This window comes from Cibotium barometz, chromosome 33, assembly GCF_041138505.1.
Source record: "Cibotium barometz isolate CiBa-2024 chromosome 33, ASM4113850v1, whole genome shotgun sequence".
Taxonomy (NCBI): Eukaryota; Viridiplantae; Streptophyta; class Polypodiopsida; order Cyatheales; family Cibotiaceae; genus Cibotium; species Cibotium barometz.
In genome coordinates this window covers 6,876,377-6,889,224 of record NC_141078.1, presented here as the reverse complement: position 1 = coordinate 6,889,224, position 12,848 = coordinate 6,876,377, and the positions used below count along the sequence as shown (strand labels likewise).

The following is a 12,848-nucleotide window of genomic DNA, read 5'->3' as shown; positions in this document are numbered from 1 at the left end:
GTTCACTCACCAAGTACAATGCTTTGGTAGTCTTGCAGCCTTCTATTTTAACCCATACAAATATCACGCTAATAATTGAATACCACATGGCACACTTATCTTATCCACTTATAAGAGTGTGTTCACACTGAACTAGAATAATACCGCTTTTAGGAGTTGATCATACAAACACACATACGGACAGACAAACAAAGGTTCACACACACACGAGGGGACACACGTGAGATTCCGAATCCCAACGAAACCCCCTTCGGAGCGAAGGTGGAGATGCTTGAGAAGAACTTCAATAGCCATGGTGATTTGGGCTCTAAACTGCAACATATGATACAAAAGAACACTGCCTTTTTCAATCTACATACTTTTCTTTCTTGACCTTTTGCCTCAAATCCAATGGGCTGAGATACATACACCGCTTCTTGCAAATCACCATCAAGGAAGGTAGTCTTAATATCCAATTGATGTACTTTCCAACCATGATGAGCAATCAATGCAATCACGCATCTAATGGTGGTCATTTTGGAAGTAGGTTCAAAAGATTCGCCACAAGCCTTGCCTTGTTTGCTAGATAGGTATCATCCTTGCTCACAAAACCCCATAGGCCCTTCGCCACAAGCAAGTTTTTGATCATAAAGCTCCCTAGGGAGTAATTACTCCCGTCAAGCTTGTCTTCCTATGCCAATACACCAAATACATCTCCAGCATTTTGTGCCATTTCTAACTGCAAATGCACAGGCAGAAATACACAATTTCTGAAATGCTTTTATTCCTTCAATCTCAATATCTGGTTTTCATAATCACTTAGACAACTAGAATCTTTGCAAAACATTCTTTATTTATATAAGGTTTGTATAGAGAAACATGGCTCCAAAAGTCAATCAACAGGCGTGGATATATCCTCCTAAGAACCACATGTGCAATCGTCTCTCCACTGGGTCCGAAAAATATAGCTCCTCTCGAAATGATTAGCAAGACTCACCCTACTCGTTCGAGTCCTGGCAGAGGAGAGGATATGATCAAAAAAGCAAAGGCAGTCATATCCTGATTTTGGTTAAGGATGAGGATACCAGATAAGTACGGGGTATCCATCTATAAAATCCAATTTATCAATAGGAGAAAAGTCTTATAAGGAAAGAAATTGATAGTTCAAAGCACAATTGACGAGAAATTTTGTTACCTTGAAGGTTGAATGCCCCAATTTGTGTTGTAATTGTAGAAAGTCCCAAAAATTGAGATTTGCACCTGTTACATGCTTGCAGGTACAAATGCAAGCATGTATCGACAATACGAATCGTATATATTGCAAGTATGGTGAATGTACAGGCATCGTGCGAGAATATACGATCGGGTTCGCAGCAATGCGAGGATGTACGATCGGGTACAAGCTTGTGCAGGCGTACGGGCATGTACGAGGCATCGCAAGTATGTATGATCGGGTACGAGGTGGCGCTATTGCACGGTGCGCTAACGCTCAAGGAAGAATTCACGTGGACCTCTGATACCACTGTTGGATTCTGAGAGAACCTAAGTTTAGCAGTAATACACAAAAAACAGCAACAACACTGAGTAGAAAGTAATAGAGAGCTTGGAAGTGTGGATATACTAGAATGAAATGATAAGATGTGTCCAACCACAAGTACCCTAAGTACAAACCTGAAATGTAAAAGTATACGTGTCTGGACACACCAAATGTCTAGGGGGAAAAAACCTCTATTTTATGTAGACGGAAAAAAGTGCCCTTGGTAAGCCCATGTTCACATGGTCACTACCACATGTATAATCCTACACATCCTTCCTCAAGGTGTTGTGCAACTCCGCACATTGGACAGCCACCTCCTTCCATTGGTTAATGGCTCCACGATTAAGGTGTTCTGCCCTCTCCAAATGGGGGAAAAAAAAGAGGAGGAAAAAAAGGCGCTTCATTCCCCTCATGGCCTCCCCACCTTAACAACCCACCCGAAAAGGAAGGGCAGGGGGGTTGGGGGGGAACACTCAACCGAAAAAGGGTTTTTTTTTGGGGGGGGGGGCTACCGTTGTAAGCCCAGCAGGGCGTGCCGTGATAGATTCCAACCACGCATGATAGAGATAGAGATATAGAGAGAGAGGGGGAGAGAGAGAAGGGGTTCAAGGAACTTTGCACAGTACACCACACTAAGCAAGGAATAGGCCCCGGCCCCTTTCAGGAATTTATTTAGGAACAATCCACGAGCACGCTGGCCAAGATCAATACAACAATGAATACAAAAGCAGACAAATATGCTAATGTAGAATCCAAAGTTGAAGTCGGTGTCGAGGTATGAGATCTCTGATGCCGAGCACACCACGAGAATGACCAAAAAGAATCTCTCACAGGACTAGTACCAAATCCAATATCCAAATCCAATGAATCCAAGTCCAGGTTCAAGTCCAAGTTCAAATCCAAGTCCAAATCCAAGAGTCCAAGTCCAGATCCAGATCCAAGTCCAAGTCTAGCTTCCCAGTCCAAAGCTGGCACACCAGGTACACAACTGGTATGTGAGGATGACGAAGTATATGATGACCAAAAGTAGTCTTGTTGCCCAAAACTTGGAGAAGCAACAATCCACCAAGAGAGGCCGCACAAATAGGTGGTTTTAGCCAAAAGGTGATGATGGTACTGAGTTTGGCGAAGATGGTGGCTGCTGTATGGCGGTGTTGGCAAGTAGTACAGTTCGACCAGAATACTGGCAACCAAGCAGCACTGGTAGATGGTGCAACCAAAAGGTTCATAAGGTGGCGTAGGTTGACTAATGCAAGTAACGCAAGGCGGCACACAACTGATAGCACAAAGGGGCTGGCGCTGGCTGAAGGTAGCGCACAGGTGGCAGCGCTCTGGGCACAGACGAGTGAGGTGGCTGCGCACAGCAAGCAGCAGCAGCTGCCGCAGTCAGCAGCCAGATGGTACAGCTGCAGCACTAAAAGCAAGTGGCAGCTCTGGCACAGGTGGCAGATCTGTACAGTACAACAGTACGGCCCAGGTGTGCAGCAATAGGGAGAGGATGGCGACGAAGATGAAGGTTCTCTTCTACTACTTGATGATAATGATGACAAACTTCACTCTCCCAAAGTGTTGTTCATGATGAAGAGTTCCATCCTTTAATGAAGTTAAAAAAGGGAGGGGTTCATGCTTCTTTTATACTTGAGGAGTTCCCTGTTTTTAGCAAAAAGCGATACTTTTGCTTTGCTTTCCCCTCTTACTTCGCTTTTGGTCTTTTACTCTTTGCTTTTCCCTTTTGTTTTTTGATAATAAAATATTACTTCGCTTTTGGTCTTTTACTCTTGCTTTTCCCTTTTGTTTTTTGATAATAAAATATTACTCCACTTTTGTCAAAGCTTTTTTAGCTTTGCTTTTCTAACTTCAGGGCCTTGCTTTTTGGAATTCTTTTTAGTCCGGCTCAGTCTCCTCTTGTCAATGATATTCCTGGTTCGCGGTCAACTCAAATTGACTTTTTGCTTTTTCCTGCTTTTTGACCAACACTGGTGCCTTTTCTTGAGCAAACCTTATGGTTCCTGTCCCCATGTCTTCTTCTACTTGTCTGGTGTCCAGGCAAGGGTTCCATCATGTGAAATAGAGCTAGGAGGGCCAAATAGTTACTCTCTCTCCTAATTCATACACGTCCCCCATCTATTCTTGGGGACATCAGCTGGTATTGCTAACACGTGTGGCACAGTCGGTACTGTAGTGACAGCATCGTGTACAAATGCTGTACATGAAGAAAGTAATTACAGCAAGTACAGAAATGATTCAGCCGTACAGAAGAGGGAGCAGAGTCAGGAACAGAAACTGTGTATGAAATGGGTTCAGCAGTACAGAAGTGTTAAAGTGGCTGTACTGAGGATAGACGGAAATGTACAGAAGAGTATCCAGTGCTGTACAGAAGTTTGGTGGGGAGCTGAGAGGCTGTAGAGAGAGGTGATTGGGCAGTTGGCACAATCAATAAAACTACCCATTTGATACATTTTAACCTTAGGGAGTCCTGCCTGTTTATATATTACGTATGTGTCTCCACATGGGGTACAGATGTTGGAGCCATGCTGTACACACATGTATCCAAGAAGTATAAGGTTTCCACAGTAGAAATCCCATCTTTTGTGTCGACCCTTTGTATAAAGGTTTCCACAGATTAAATGAAGCCAAGTGCCCATACAAAAACTTGTCTGGCCTTTTTATAAAAAAAGGCACACCCACATTTAAATAAATGTGAACAGCCATCATAAACACAATAAAATTCCATCATTTAGCACTTGTTCCCATGAACTCTTTCCAAGGACGCCACTGGGTGCTTTGGCGTGGTTGTCTGTAGCAAGCATATCCGGCAGACTAACAGGCAGACAGAGAGAGAGAGAGAGAGAGAGAGAGAGACAGAGAGAGACAGAGAGCGCTTTATTTTTGCTTGGATGAAGTCCTCTAAACACAAAGGCCGAAGAGAGAGAGAGAGAGAGAGAGAGAGAGAGAGAGAGAGAGAGACCTTTATTTTTGCTTGGACGAAGTCCTCTAAACACAAAGGCCGAAGAGACACCTGGCATTCTCTTTGTGGTGTAGTACTAGCAACGCACCCATCTACCTTGCCCTGTTCAATAGGAAGAAATGCATAAGCATAAAAGATTGTCTTGTAATGTTTAACTTTTCTTACTGGTGATTCCCAGTGCCCTATATTGAACTTGAAAATCAGAACTATTCAAACTAAAGGTTCTCATTAACCTGTTTCTCAGCCTCCAAAAACTCCTGTATGGGCCGATACGCAGCCGCAACACAAAGGTTCTGCAACAAATGCACATGGATGTAAGAAGCTGAAAAATTTGTAAAGACCCAGATATATAGCACCATGAACACGTTTTACATGCTGCTGATGTTGCACAACCTTTTGTCGCTAAAGAGAACTCACCTTCAAATCACTCCCTGAAAATCCTTCTGTATGAGCAGCTAGTTCCCTATAGTTGAAATCCTTCCCCAAGTCCTCCTCCGCAAGCAGCACGCGTAGTATTTTATCCCGATTTTGTAAATCCGGAAGGTCAATAAAAATCCTTCAATGTAGCACACAACACCAACTATCATGACTTCGTGAGGAGAAACAAGTTGAAACATGCAAAACAAGATCGTTATAAGCTCTGCCTAAATGCAAACAACTGAGCAAGAATCCTGTATTGTAAAAAAGGAGGCAAAAAATATTTGTGAAAAAACTGGTTCAATAAAAAGAAAACATACTGACCTTCGAGGAAGGCGTCGAACTACGGCATCATCTAGATCAAATGGGCGGTTCGTTGTGGCCAAAACGAGGATTCTCTCACTCTCTTTAGATTGGAGACCATCCCAGGCAGCCATCAGCTCATTCCTGACCCTTCTTGAAGCTTCATGTTCTGATGCATCTCCACGTGCACGCAGAATGCCATCCACCTATTTTAAGATCCATCTATAAGAACAATGATTTGGAAGTCAACTATCTCAAGCAGCTTGTAAAAATGCAGCTCCTTTACCTCATCAATGAATATGATTGTGGGTTCCAGTTTTCTAGCAAGTGTAAAAAGGCTTCTTGCAAGCTTTTCTGCTTCGCCAAACCACTGCAACATTCAAATTCCCTCCTCAAACGATTGTTTACTGCACACGCTAACTAAAACAGACTAATTTGCACACTCCTTACCTTAGAATTGATGTTGGAGGCATTAATACTCATGAAGTTTGCACCTGCTTCCGTTGCGACTGCTTTAGCAAGAAGAGTTTTTCCTGTTCCCGGAGGGCCAAAAAGCAGGACTCCTTTACATGGCTGCCAATATTAAACACAAAACCATCTCTATGCAATCAGCACAAACTTGATAACATTCAAAACCCATGAAATACTAAGATGTCACAAAGAAAAGAAGCATGTGCAGAATCAGCACATATAACTATAAGAATCATGGCAGGATAAGACAGCACAAATGCCCAATAATCCAACTAGAAGCAACCACTTAGAGAAACTACAGGATCATCATATGGATTTAATTCCTAGAAGCTCTCCTCCTCACAAATCCAGGAGATTACGGCCTACGTCAATGAACTCTTGGAAAAATGCCTCATTAGACTCGGTAGTTCACTTTATTATTCCTCAGTCCTTGTGCAATGTGCCTTGAATAATGTAACATTCAAGATTCAGTTTGATTTCTATGATATTCGTGTATCATTTTTGGGCATGGACATTGCATAGATTTATTTGCATGTAGTCGATTGTCTCTACAAATCTCGAAAATTCCAAAGATGTGTTTGGCCAACTGAATTTGTTACTATATCCACTCACAAATTGGCTTATGGGTTTTGCCGTTTTGCTTGGGGGGGGATCATTACTCCTAACCCTACTGTAGCTTATTATTAAAAGCAAAAAGCACACTAACTAATTTTACACTGAAAAGAAAAGTGGAGGTACTTATAGAAGCAAATCGTTGAAGGGCCTCATCGTTTGGTTGAGCACTAAATTCCAAGGATCCTAGCCCACATGCATTGATCCTAACATGAGGAGCACTTGTCTAGCAACAACAGCAGCAGCCATAGTTGAATTAACAACGAGCATACCATTACGACTGATAGCAAAGACCTCTATGAACTATTGATGTCATCAGTACGGACTCTATGGACCACTACAGAAACAAAAATAGATGTGTGGGTTGTACAGAAGCAGCAACAACAAAAAGCGTACAAAAAACTGATGTCGCCTTTATGGCTTGAAATGTCGACTGTGGAAGATGTGGGCCAAGCTCATTGCACTTGGGTGATTTTGGGCCAAATTTATCAACATTGAAGACCCTTGTTGAGTACCTCTGATTGAGAGCTCAAGGTACTGTTTGTGGCTTCAGAAAAAGCAAGGTAACTAAGATCTACAATGCTCATGACTACAGGAAAGTGAGGTTACAAAGTTCTCCTCATAGTACGGGAGAGTGGAGGCAATACACGTGGTAGTTAAGGAGAAGCAAAGTTACGAACACGGTGTTCGTCGTCGACTTCCACCTATTTTCTACACTTGTTATTATATTGATTATATGGACATCTAGGACTCTAAGTGACAAGTTCACTAAGTACCTGCAAAGCTTCCTAAAGAAGAAATAAGAAGGGGGGAGAGCCCATATACGGCCCCTAGTGTGAAGTACGGAGTACATGGAGGCCAAGTGTTTGATTATCCCTTTTTGGACTTCACTTCGCTGTCTTCACATAAGGCATGGGTGAAGGTAATTGGATTTGTCAAGGGAGACATGCTTTTTTGGTTAGGAGGGCGAACCGGGAAAGAGAATTCGTTGGACGTATTCAATCAAAAGGTGTGTTGAAGTTAGAGCCAACCAACCAGGGTATCACAAGGAGGGAGCACAAGGCTCAAGGAGCACATCAAACAAAGGAGGCAGCCAGCACAGTCCACGGAGGAACACAGCGGCAAAGATCCGTGCAAAAGACCCCCACCAAAATGTTATGTCCCCGCTAGCATAAGGTTAGGGCTAGGGTCGGTGGAGTAACCCAAGTTAGGGTTAGAGCTTAGCTGGGACATGGGGACCTCGGATGTTCACACGTGGGCTAAGGGCGCTAGCAAGATGAGGTCTAGACTAGCTAAGAGCTTATAAGTAATAGCCTAGGGCTAATAATAGCTAAAAGCTCATTATTAAAGCCGATACTCTTATAAATAAAGCAAGGGCCAATAATAGCCAAGTTATTGCTATATAAGTGACCTTGGTGACACTCATAAGTTATTGAGGCATTTACACTGTAGACAGGAGGGCTACTAGAGACATGCAAGACCTCATGGCCATGGAGCTGCAAGGTGGGTGGTTCGGCCTAGTGCTATGGGATGCTAGGTTGAGGCCATCGGTACCAAGAATACTTGCGGCAATCATACTTCAAGCTCGGGGGTGAGTTTGGAGGACTCTACGGTTGGGTGGTGAGTCGCTAGCCACAATCTATCGCGGTCATGCAATGCATACGATGTCGGGTCTATGTAACCTCGTTAGGGTTTCGATTCTAGGGTCAGTTGATCCTTGGGCTTGGTCTACAAAGTATCAGAGCATGGATCTCAGGAGTGCTAGAGCCGGATGCATGGAGGATGTACAAGATAGTACCCTCATGCGGGCAAAATTTGGCAGAAAGCCATGCTTTCTCTGCATGAATGTGTGAGAAAAGCATGGAGAATAAGAGCCCTGAGCATGAATGTCCATAGGGCAAGAGAAAACGCAAGGCTTATGCATGCTGTTGGGGCTGAAAATCAGAGGCCAAAACCCTCATGGCCTGTACTGCTAGGTGCACAACGGTGAAGCTCTTTGGGTGGTTGGCTGTAAACCCTATGGAAGCTATACATCTTGGGATCCATAGCCTGATTCCTTACTGCAAAAGGTGGCCATGGATGGTCACCTAAGAGGTGCTGATGTGCGGGCCACAGAGAGGAGGGTATAACAGCAGCTAGAAGGGGGTTATCCTTGGATCGCATTAGGCTGGACAGATTAGGGCAGGCCTGTGCAGAGGGCTGATCAGGCCATTAAGCCGGTGCAGTGCAGCCATGACAAGCGCACATGTGGACAGCTCTGTCTAGGCCATGCACAGGTGGACTAGGATTGGTTGCATCAATCCACTCCACTCCACGGTTCCACCACACAACCATAAGCACCATAACCCATGGGTCACAATTTCAGACGGAGGGTCAACATGCCACTGCTTTCCTGAGCAGCTAACTGCCCTCTTTGGAAGAAGAGGCAGTGCCAAAAATAATATCCTGCATGTCAGCCTCCATCCTATCTAGATAGAATCAAAAATACGATTTCTCTCCACATCCAAATCCAGCAAGGCTAACACCTGTAATGGCACTCTTGTCCTAGAAAAAACCCCCAGCCACCTAGGATGATGTTAATCGTGAAATGTGCCAGTAATCCACTCATGAGGTATAGCTGCATCAATTTGATCGATCTGTCTTAAGGCTCCCTCTAAGGTGTTGGGTAGATGGAAGTCCCCGATCCATAGGGAGACTTTAGAAGTTTTCTAACCAATAACTATCGATGCACTACATATATCCAGATGCACACAAAGGTCGTCCAACCTCATCTCTAATGAGGCCATTCCACATAATGGGCTGACAATCAACCTCATCTTCTAATCTAGGAAGCCTCTGTCTCAAAAAAAGGTCTCATGCTACTCTAGGCTTTGATGATGGCAACTATAAGCGGAGAGGAACGTGGCCTATACACTGCCTCAGTAAAGATGAAATGTGAGCTGAGCATCCAATCTCCACCACCACGTGTACAGCCGAAAATGTAGAAAATAAAAAATTCTTCCAAAGCTCAATGCCTAGAAGGAATCCTCTAACCACTAGCTTGCAAAGCAATGCCCTGCATTCTATATCCAGATCTACAATATTCAGCCCTCTTCTTGCTGAATGCATGGTTCATATCATACGTTTCATACTGCCATTCTTCAGGGAGAATGATACTATGATAGGTATGATTCAACCCCTGGTGGAGTCATATATGGCCTTAAATTTCGGGCCACATATGCCTGTGGGAGTTGGGACTTACACTTAGCCATTCACACTAGCGTCTTGGACAATTTCAAAATTGACACTAAATAGTAGTATGGATTCTGTAGATACGTTAAGGCTGAAAACCTGAAACTTGAAAGTAGAAGCTTGGGCCCTTGGTGGCTGGCCCTGGAGGTTGGCCCTAAACTTTGATGATGGAAGCCTTGAAACTTTGAAAGTTAATACTTGAAACACAAGAGAGGGACATTCATTGAACTTCAAAGTTCACATAGATGATTACACAAATTGCACATCATAAACCAAAAGACAAAATTCACAACACAACTTCAAACTTCAAAGATTGAAAGGCTCAAACCTCAAGAAGCAAATCCAATGACTAAACATGCATCATGCCACGACTCCTTTGTCATCATTCTGCTTCCTCATCATCATCTTCTTCCTCCACATGAGAAGGAGATGAAGCATCCTCATCGTCATCTGTCTCATCATCACCTTGCTCTGCAGTGGTGGCAACTCCCACTTCTGCATTTTTGCCTCCCAATCCCTCATCCTCCTCAGGCTCTTGAATTTCTTGCAAGGCAATTAACCTTTCATCATCTCTCTCTTTATTGAGATCATCTCCAAAGTCACCTCCATCTTCTCATACCCACTCCACTTCCCCAATGGCTCTTACCATGTCAAGCAAGTAGGGACTCTTGATCTTATAGAGCGGGATATCCTCTGCATAAAAGAATCTCCTTGTGGCCATTGTGGCATTTTTCCTTGCCTGTAAGTGCCATGAATTTGCCATATTGCCTTGCATTTGTTTGCTTTTAGCGACTTTCTATCTCTTTCTTGCATGTCCTGCACCTTAACTCACATTGCAAGAGTCATTTGCTTCTCCCACATCTACTACTTGAGCATCAATATCATTTTTGGGCAACAAGCCCACATGCAATCTTTTTTTATCCTGGAGTCGGCCGATGAGAGACTCAGAGGTGGCATGGCCAATATATCAGGTGCAGAGTACTCGGAATGGGAGGAGTCGATCTTGGCCCTCAGGAGATAGGACCCTTGGCATCTTCTAGAGTTTGGCTGTACTCCCGAGAGTCTGTGTTTCTTCACGTCAGACACGAGGAAATCTAGCCCTAACCTATCCAGACGTGATCGGTTCTATGTTGACCAGAGGGCTTGTGGGTGTGGTGGAGCTATAGGAGCCCTGGGTGCAGGCCTTGGGGAGATTAGCAGTCTTTTATAGCAGGCTTCCCAAATCAGAAGAGGAGTATTAACATGGGTCTTGCCTCTCTACAACGGCTTTAGGAGAGTGCACGAGATAGCCTGTGGATTGAGAGTCAGCTAGATGCCGCCCATTCGGAGTTTAGATCCATTGAGGCACGATGGGTTGAGTACAGATACCACACCAGAGCCTCATTTTGGACGCAGGCAGGAGATAGGCTCACTGCAGATTTCTTTGAGAGTGCTGGGCCACTGGCCCACCTAAACGGAGAGAGGGTATCCGTAGGTTGCGAGGCCTAGATTGATCCATTGTTACAGACCCGCACATACGAGAGCCATCGCCACAGATTTCTTCAACACTCTTCTCAACGATGTCCCCATTTCCGCACAAGTGATAGATGCGCGTGAGCGTGCGTGGCGACACACGAGAGAGGTGGTCCCCCCCTCTCTTAGGACCTTTCTCTTGACCCCTTCACAACTGAGGAGTTGGCAAAGGCTATGGTGGCATATTACCGAGAGGTTATGGTGGCATTACTTGATAGAAACTCATCGAGTAAGTCCTCTATATCTGATTCTGGATCTCTTTTTGCTCTAAAAAGTTTACCCTATAAGGAGCTCTACAAGGTGGGATGCTACCAGGAATAATGTCTATCCTATGGTCTTCTGGTCTTGAATTAGGTAAACTTGGTGGTAGCTCATTCATGAAACAATCCGAAAATTGTGAAATGAATTGTTCGTGCGATGAGTCCTTAGGAGGTGGTTTAGAAGCAGTAAGCACGTTAACCAAGACTAAATAAGTCTTCTCTTTTTTCCTCATGACTCGCTTAGCCCGGGTGTGGCTAAGGAGAGCACATCCACTAGATTCTCTTAATCCTTTAAGACAGACACACTCACCATTGAAATCAAATGATAAATTAATCTTTGGCCCAGCTTCAAACTAAAAATATTCTCAATTTTTCATACCCGTTTTACTCAAAAAATTACAGCATCTCAAAATTGCGGGATTTTCAAATTTGGTTAAAAAAAGGACTTCTCGAAGTCCGTAATTTACCAAAAAGTAGTTAAATCACCTCCGAATCAAATGGCGTTTGACGTGTGGTCTTTCCCCACATTTTTCTCAGAAAATTCAGAGCTTTCACACAAAAATTTAGAGTTTGTACTTTACTATGTGTGGTCCTAGCTTTGGCATTACTTCACGGATCGGCTACCATTTGGTAACGGATTCATCTCTACATCAAATTCCAATAAGATTCGGACTTGGTTCAAATTTTAAACAAGGCAATAAGTATTACTTTTCCATTTGCTTATCGTAAATATTATCAATTTGTGCATTTCATTCTTCTTCTTCTTCTTATTCATACACCATGGCAAATCCACAACCCCCAACAATCATGGAGAAAATTCAATCTATTCAAGCTCAACTCAACCAAGAAAGATCTAAAAGAATGGAATTAGAGCAAACAGTCAACAGCAAGAAACGTGAACGAAGTGTTGAGCCTCAACTGGACATCCGTCGTACCATCTAGGAGACTTTTCGAGATCGAGAAGAACGAAAAGGCAAGAAGATTAGTCGAAAAGCAGTCACTTTTCTAAATTTTGATGGTAAGAAGGAACCAAAGATTGTATTTTCATGGCTTAGTCAACTTGATGACTACTTTTCTAGGGAAGAGTTTTCAGAGAAGGACAAAGTTAAATGTGCTGCCAACCATTTGCTTGAAAGCGCATCTCTATGGTGGAACGCCATTAAGCAAGGACGGGATAGACCAAGGACTTGGAAGGAATTTCAAAAGCTCATCAAGTAAAATTTTCTTCCACCTCAATACAAAGCCATGACGCGTCAACAATGGGATATGCTACGCCAACTTGATAACCAATTTTGGCAAACACTTATCTAACTTCAAGCCATTGGGAGAGTGCGACCGAAGGACCAAACGCGGAAATTCATTGCCAGATTGAAGCCTACACTTAGGACGGAGATCAACATGTTTCAACCACTCTCTCTATCCACGGCTATCTCTTTAGCCCACCATTGTGAGCGAAAGAATGGAGTCCCAAGGGAGAACAAACCACTACATCAGTCTCATACTAACAAATTTAAAAAGTTTGTTCCTTATCGTAAGTTTGACAAGAATGCCAATGTGA

General features: G+C 43.5%; 1 protein-coding gene across 3 annotated transcripts in view; it reads right to left on the bottom strand.

Annotated features, from left to right (window-relative positions):
* Nucleotides 1-12,848, bottom strand: part of LOC147619241 (uncharacterized) — a 119,073-nt gene that overhangs the window by 17,725 nt on the left and 88,500 nt on the right. For all 3 annotated transcript variants that reach the window (XM_086772887.1, XM_086772886.1, XM_086772888.1), the window contains exons 17-22: nucleotides 5,655-5,777; nucleotides 5,491-5,574; nucleotides 5,226-5,410; nucleotides 4,902-5,040; nucleotides 4,718-4,777; nucleotides 4,485-4,586 (exon numbers count right to left, since the gene is read on the bottom strand). In XM_086772887.1, coding sequence (XP_086629013.1) covers nucleotides 4,485-4,586; nucleotides 4,718-4,777; nucleotides 4,902-5,040; nucleotides 5,226-5,410; nucleotides 5,491-5,574; nucleotides 5,655-5,777 — 693 coding nt within the window. The remainder of the gene's footprint in view (nucleotides 1-4,484; nucleotides 4,587-4,717; nucleotides 4,778-4,901; nucleotides 5,041-5,225; nucleotides 5,411-5,490; nucleotides 5,575-5,654; nucleotides 5,778-12,848) is intronic.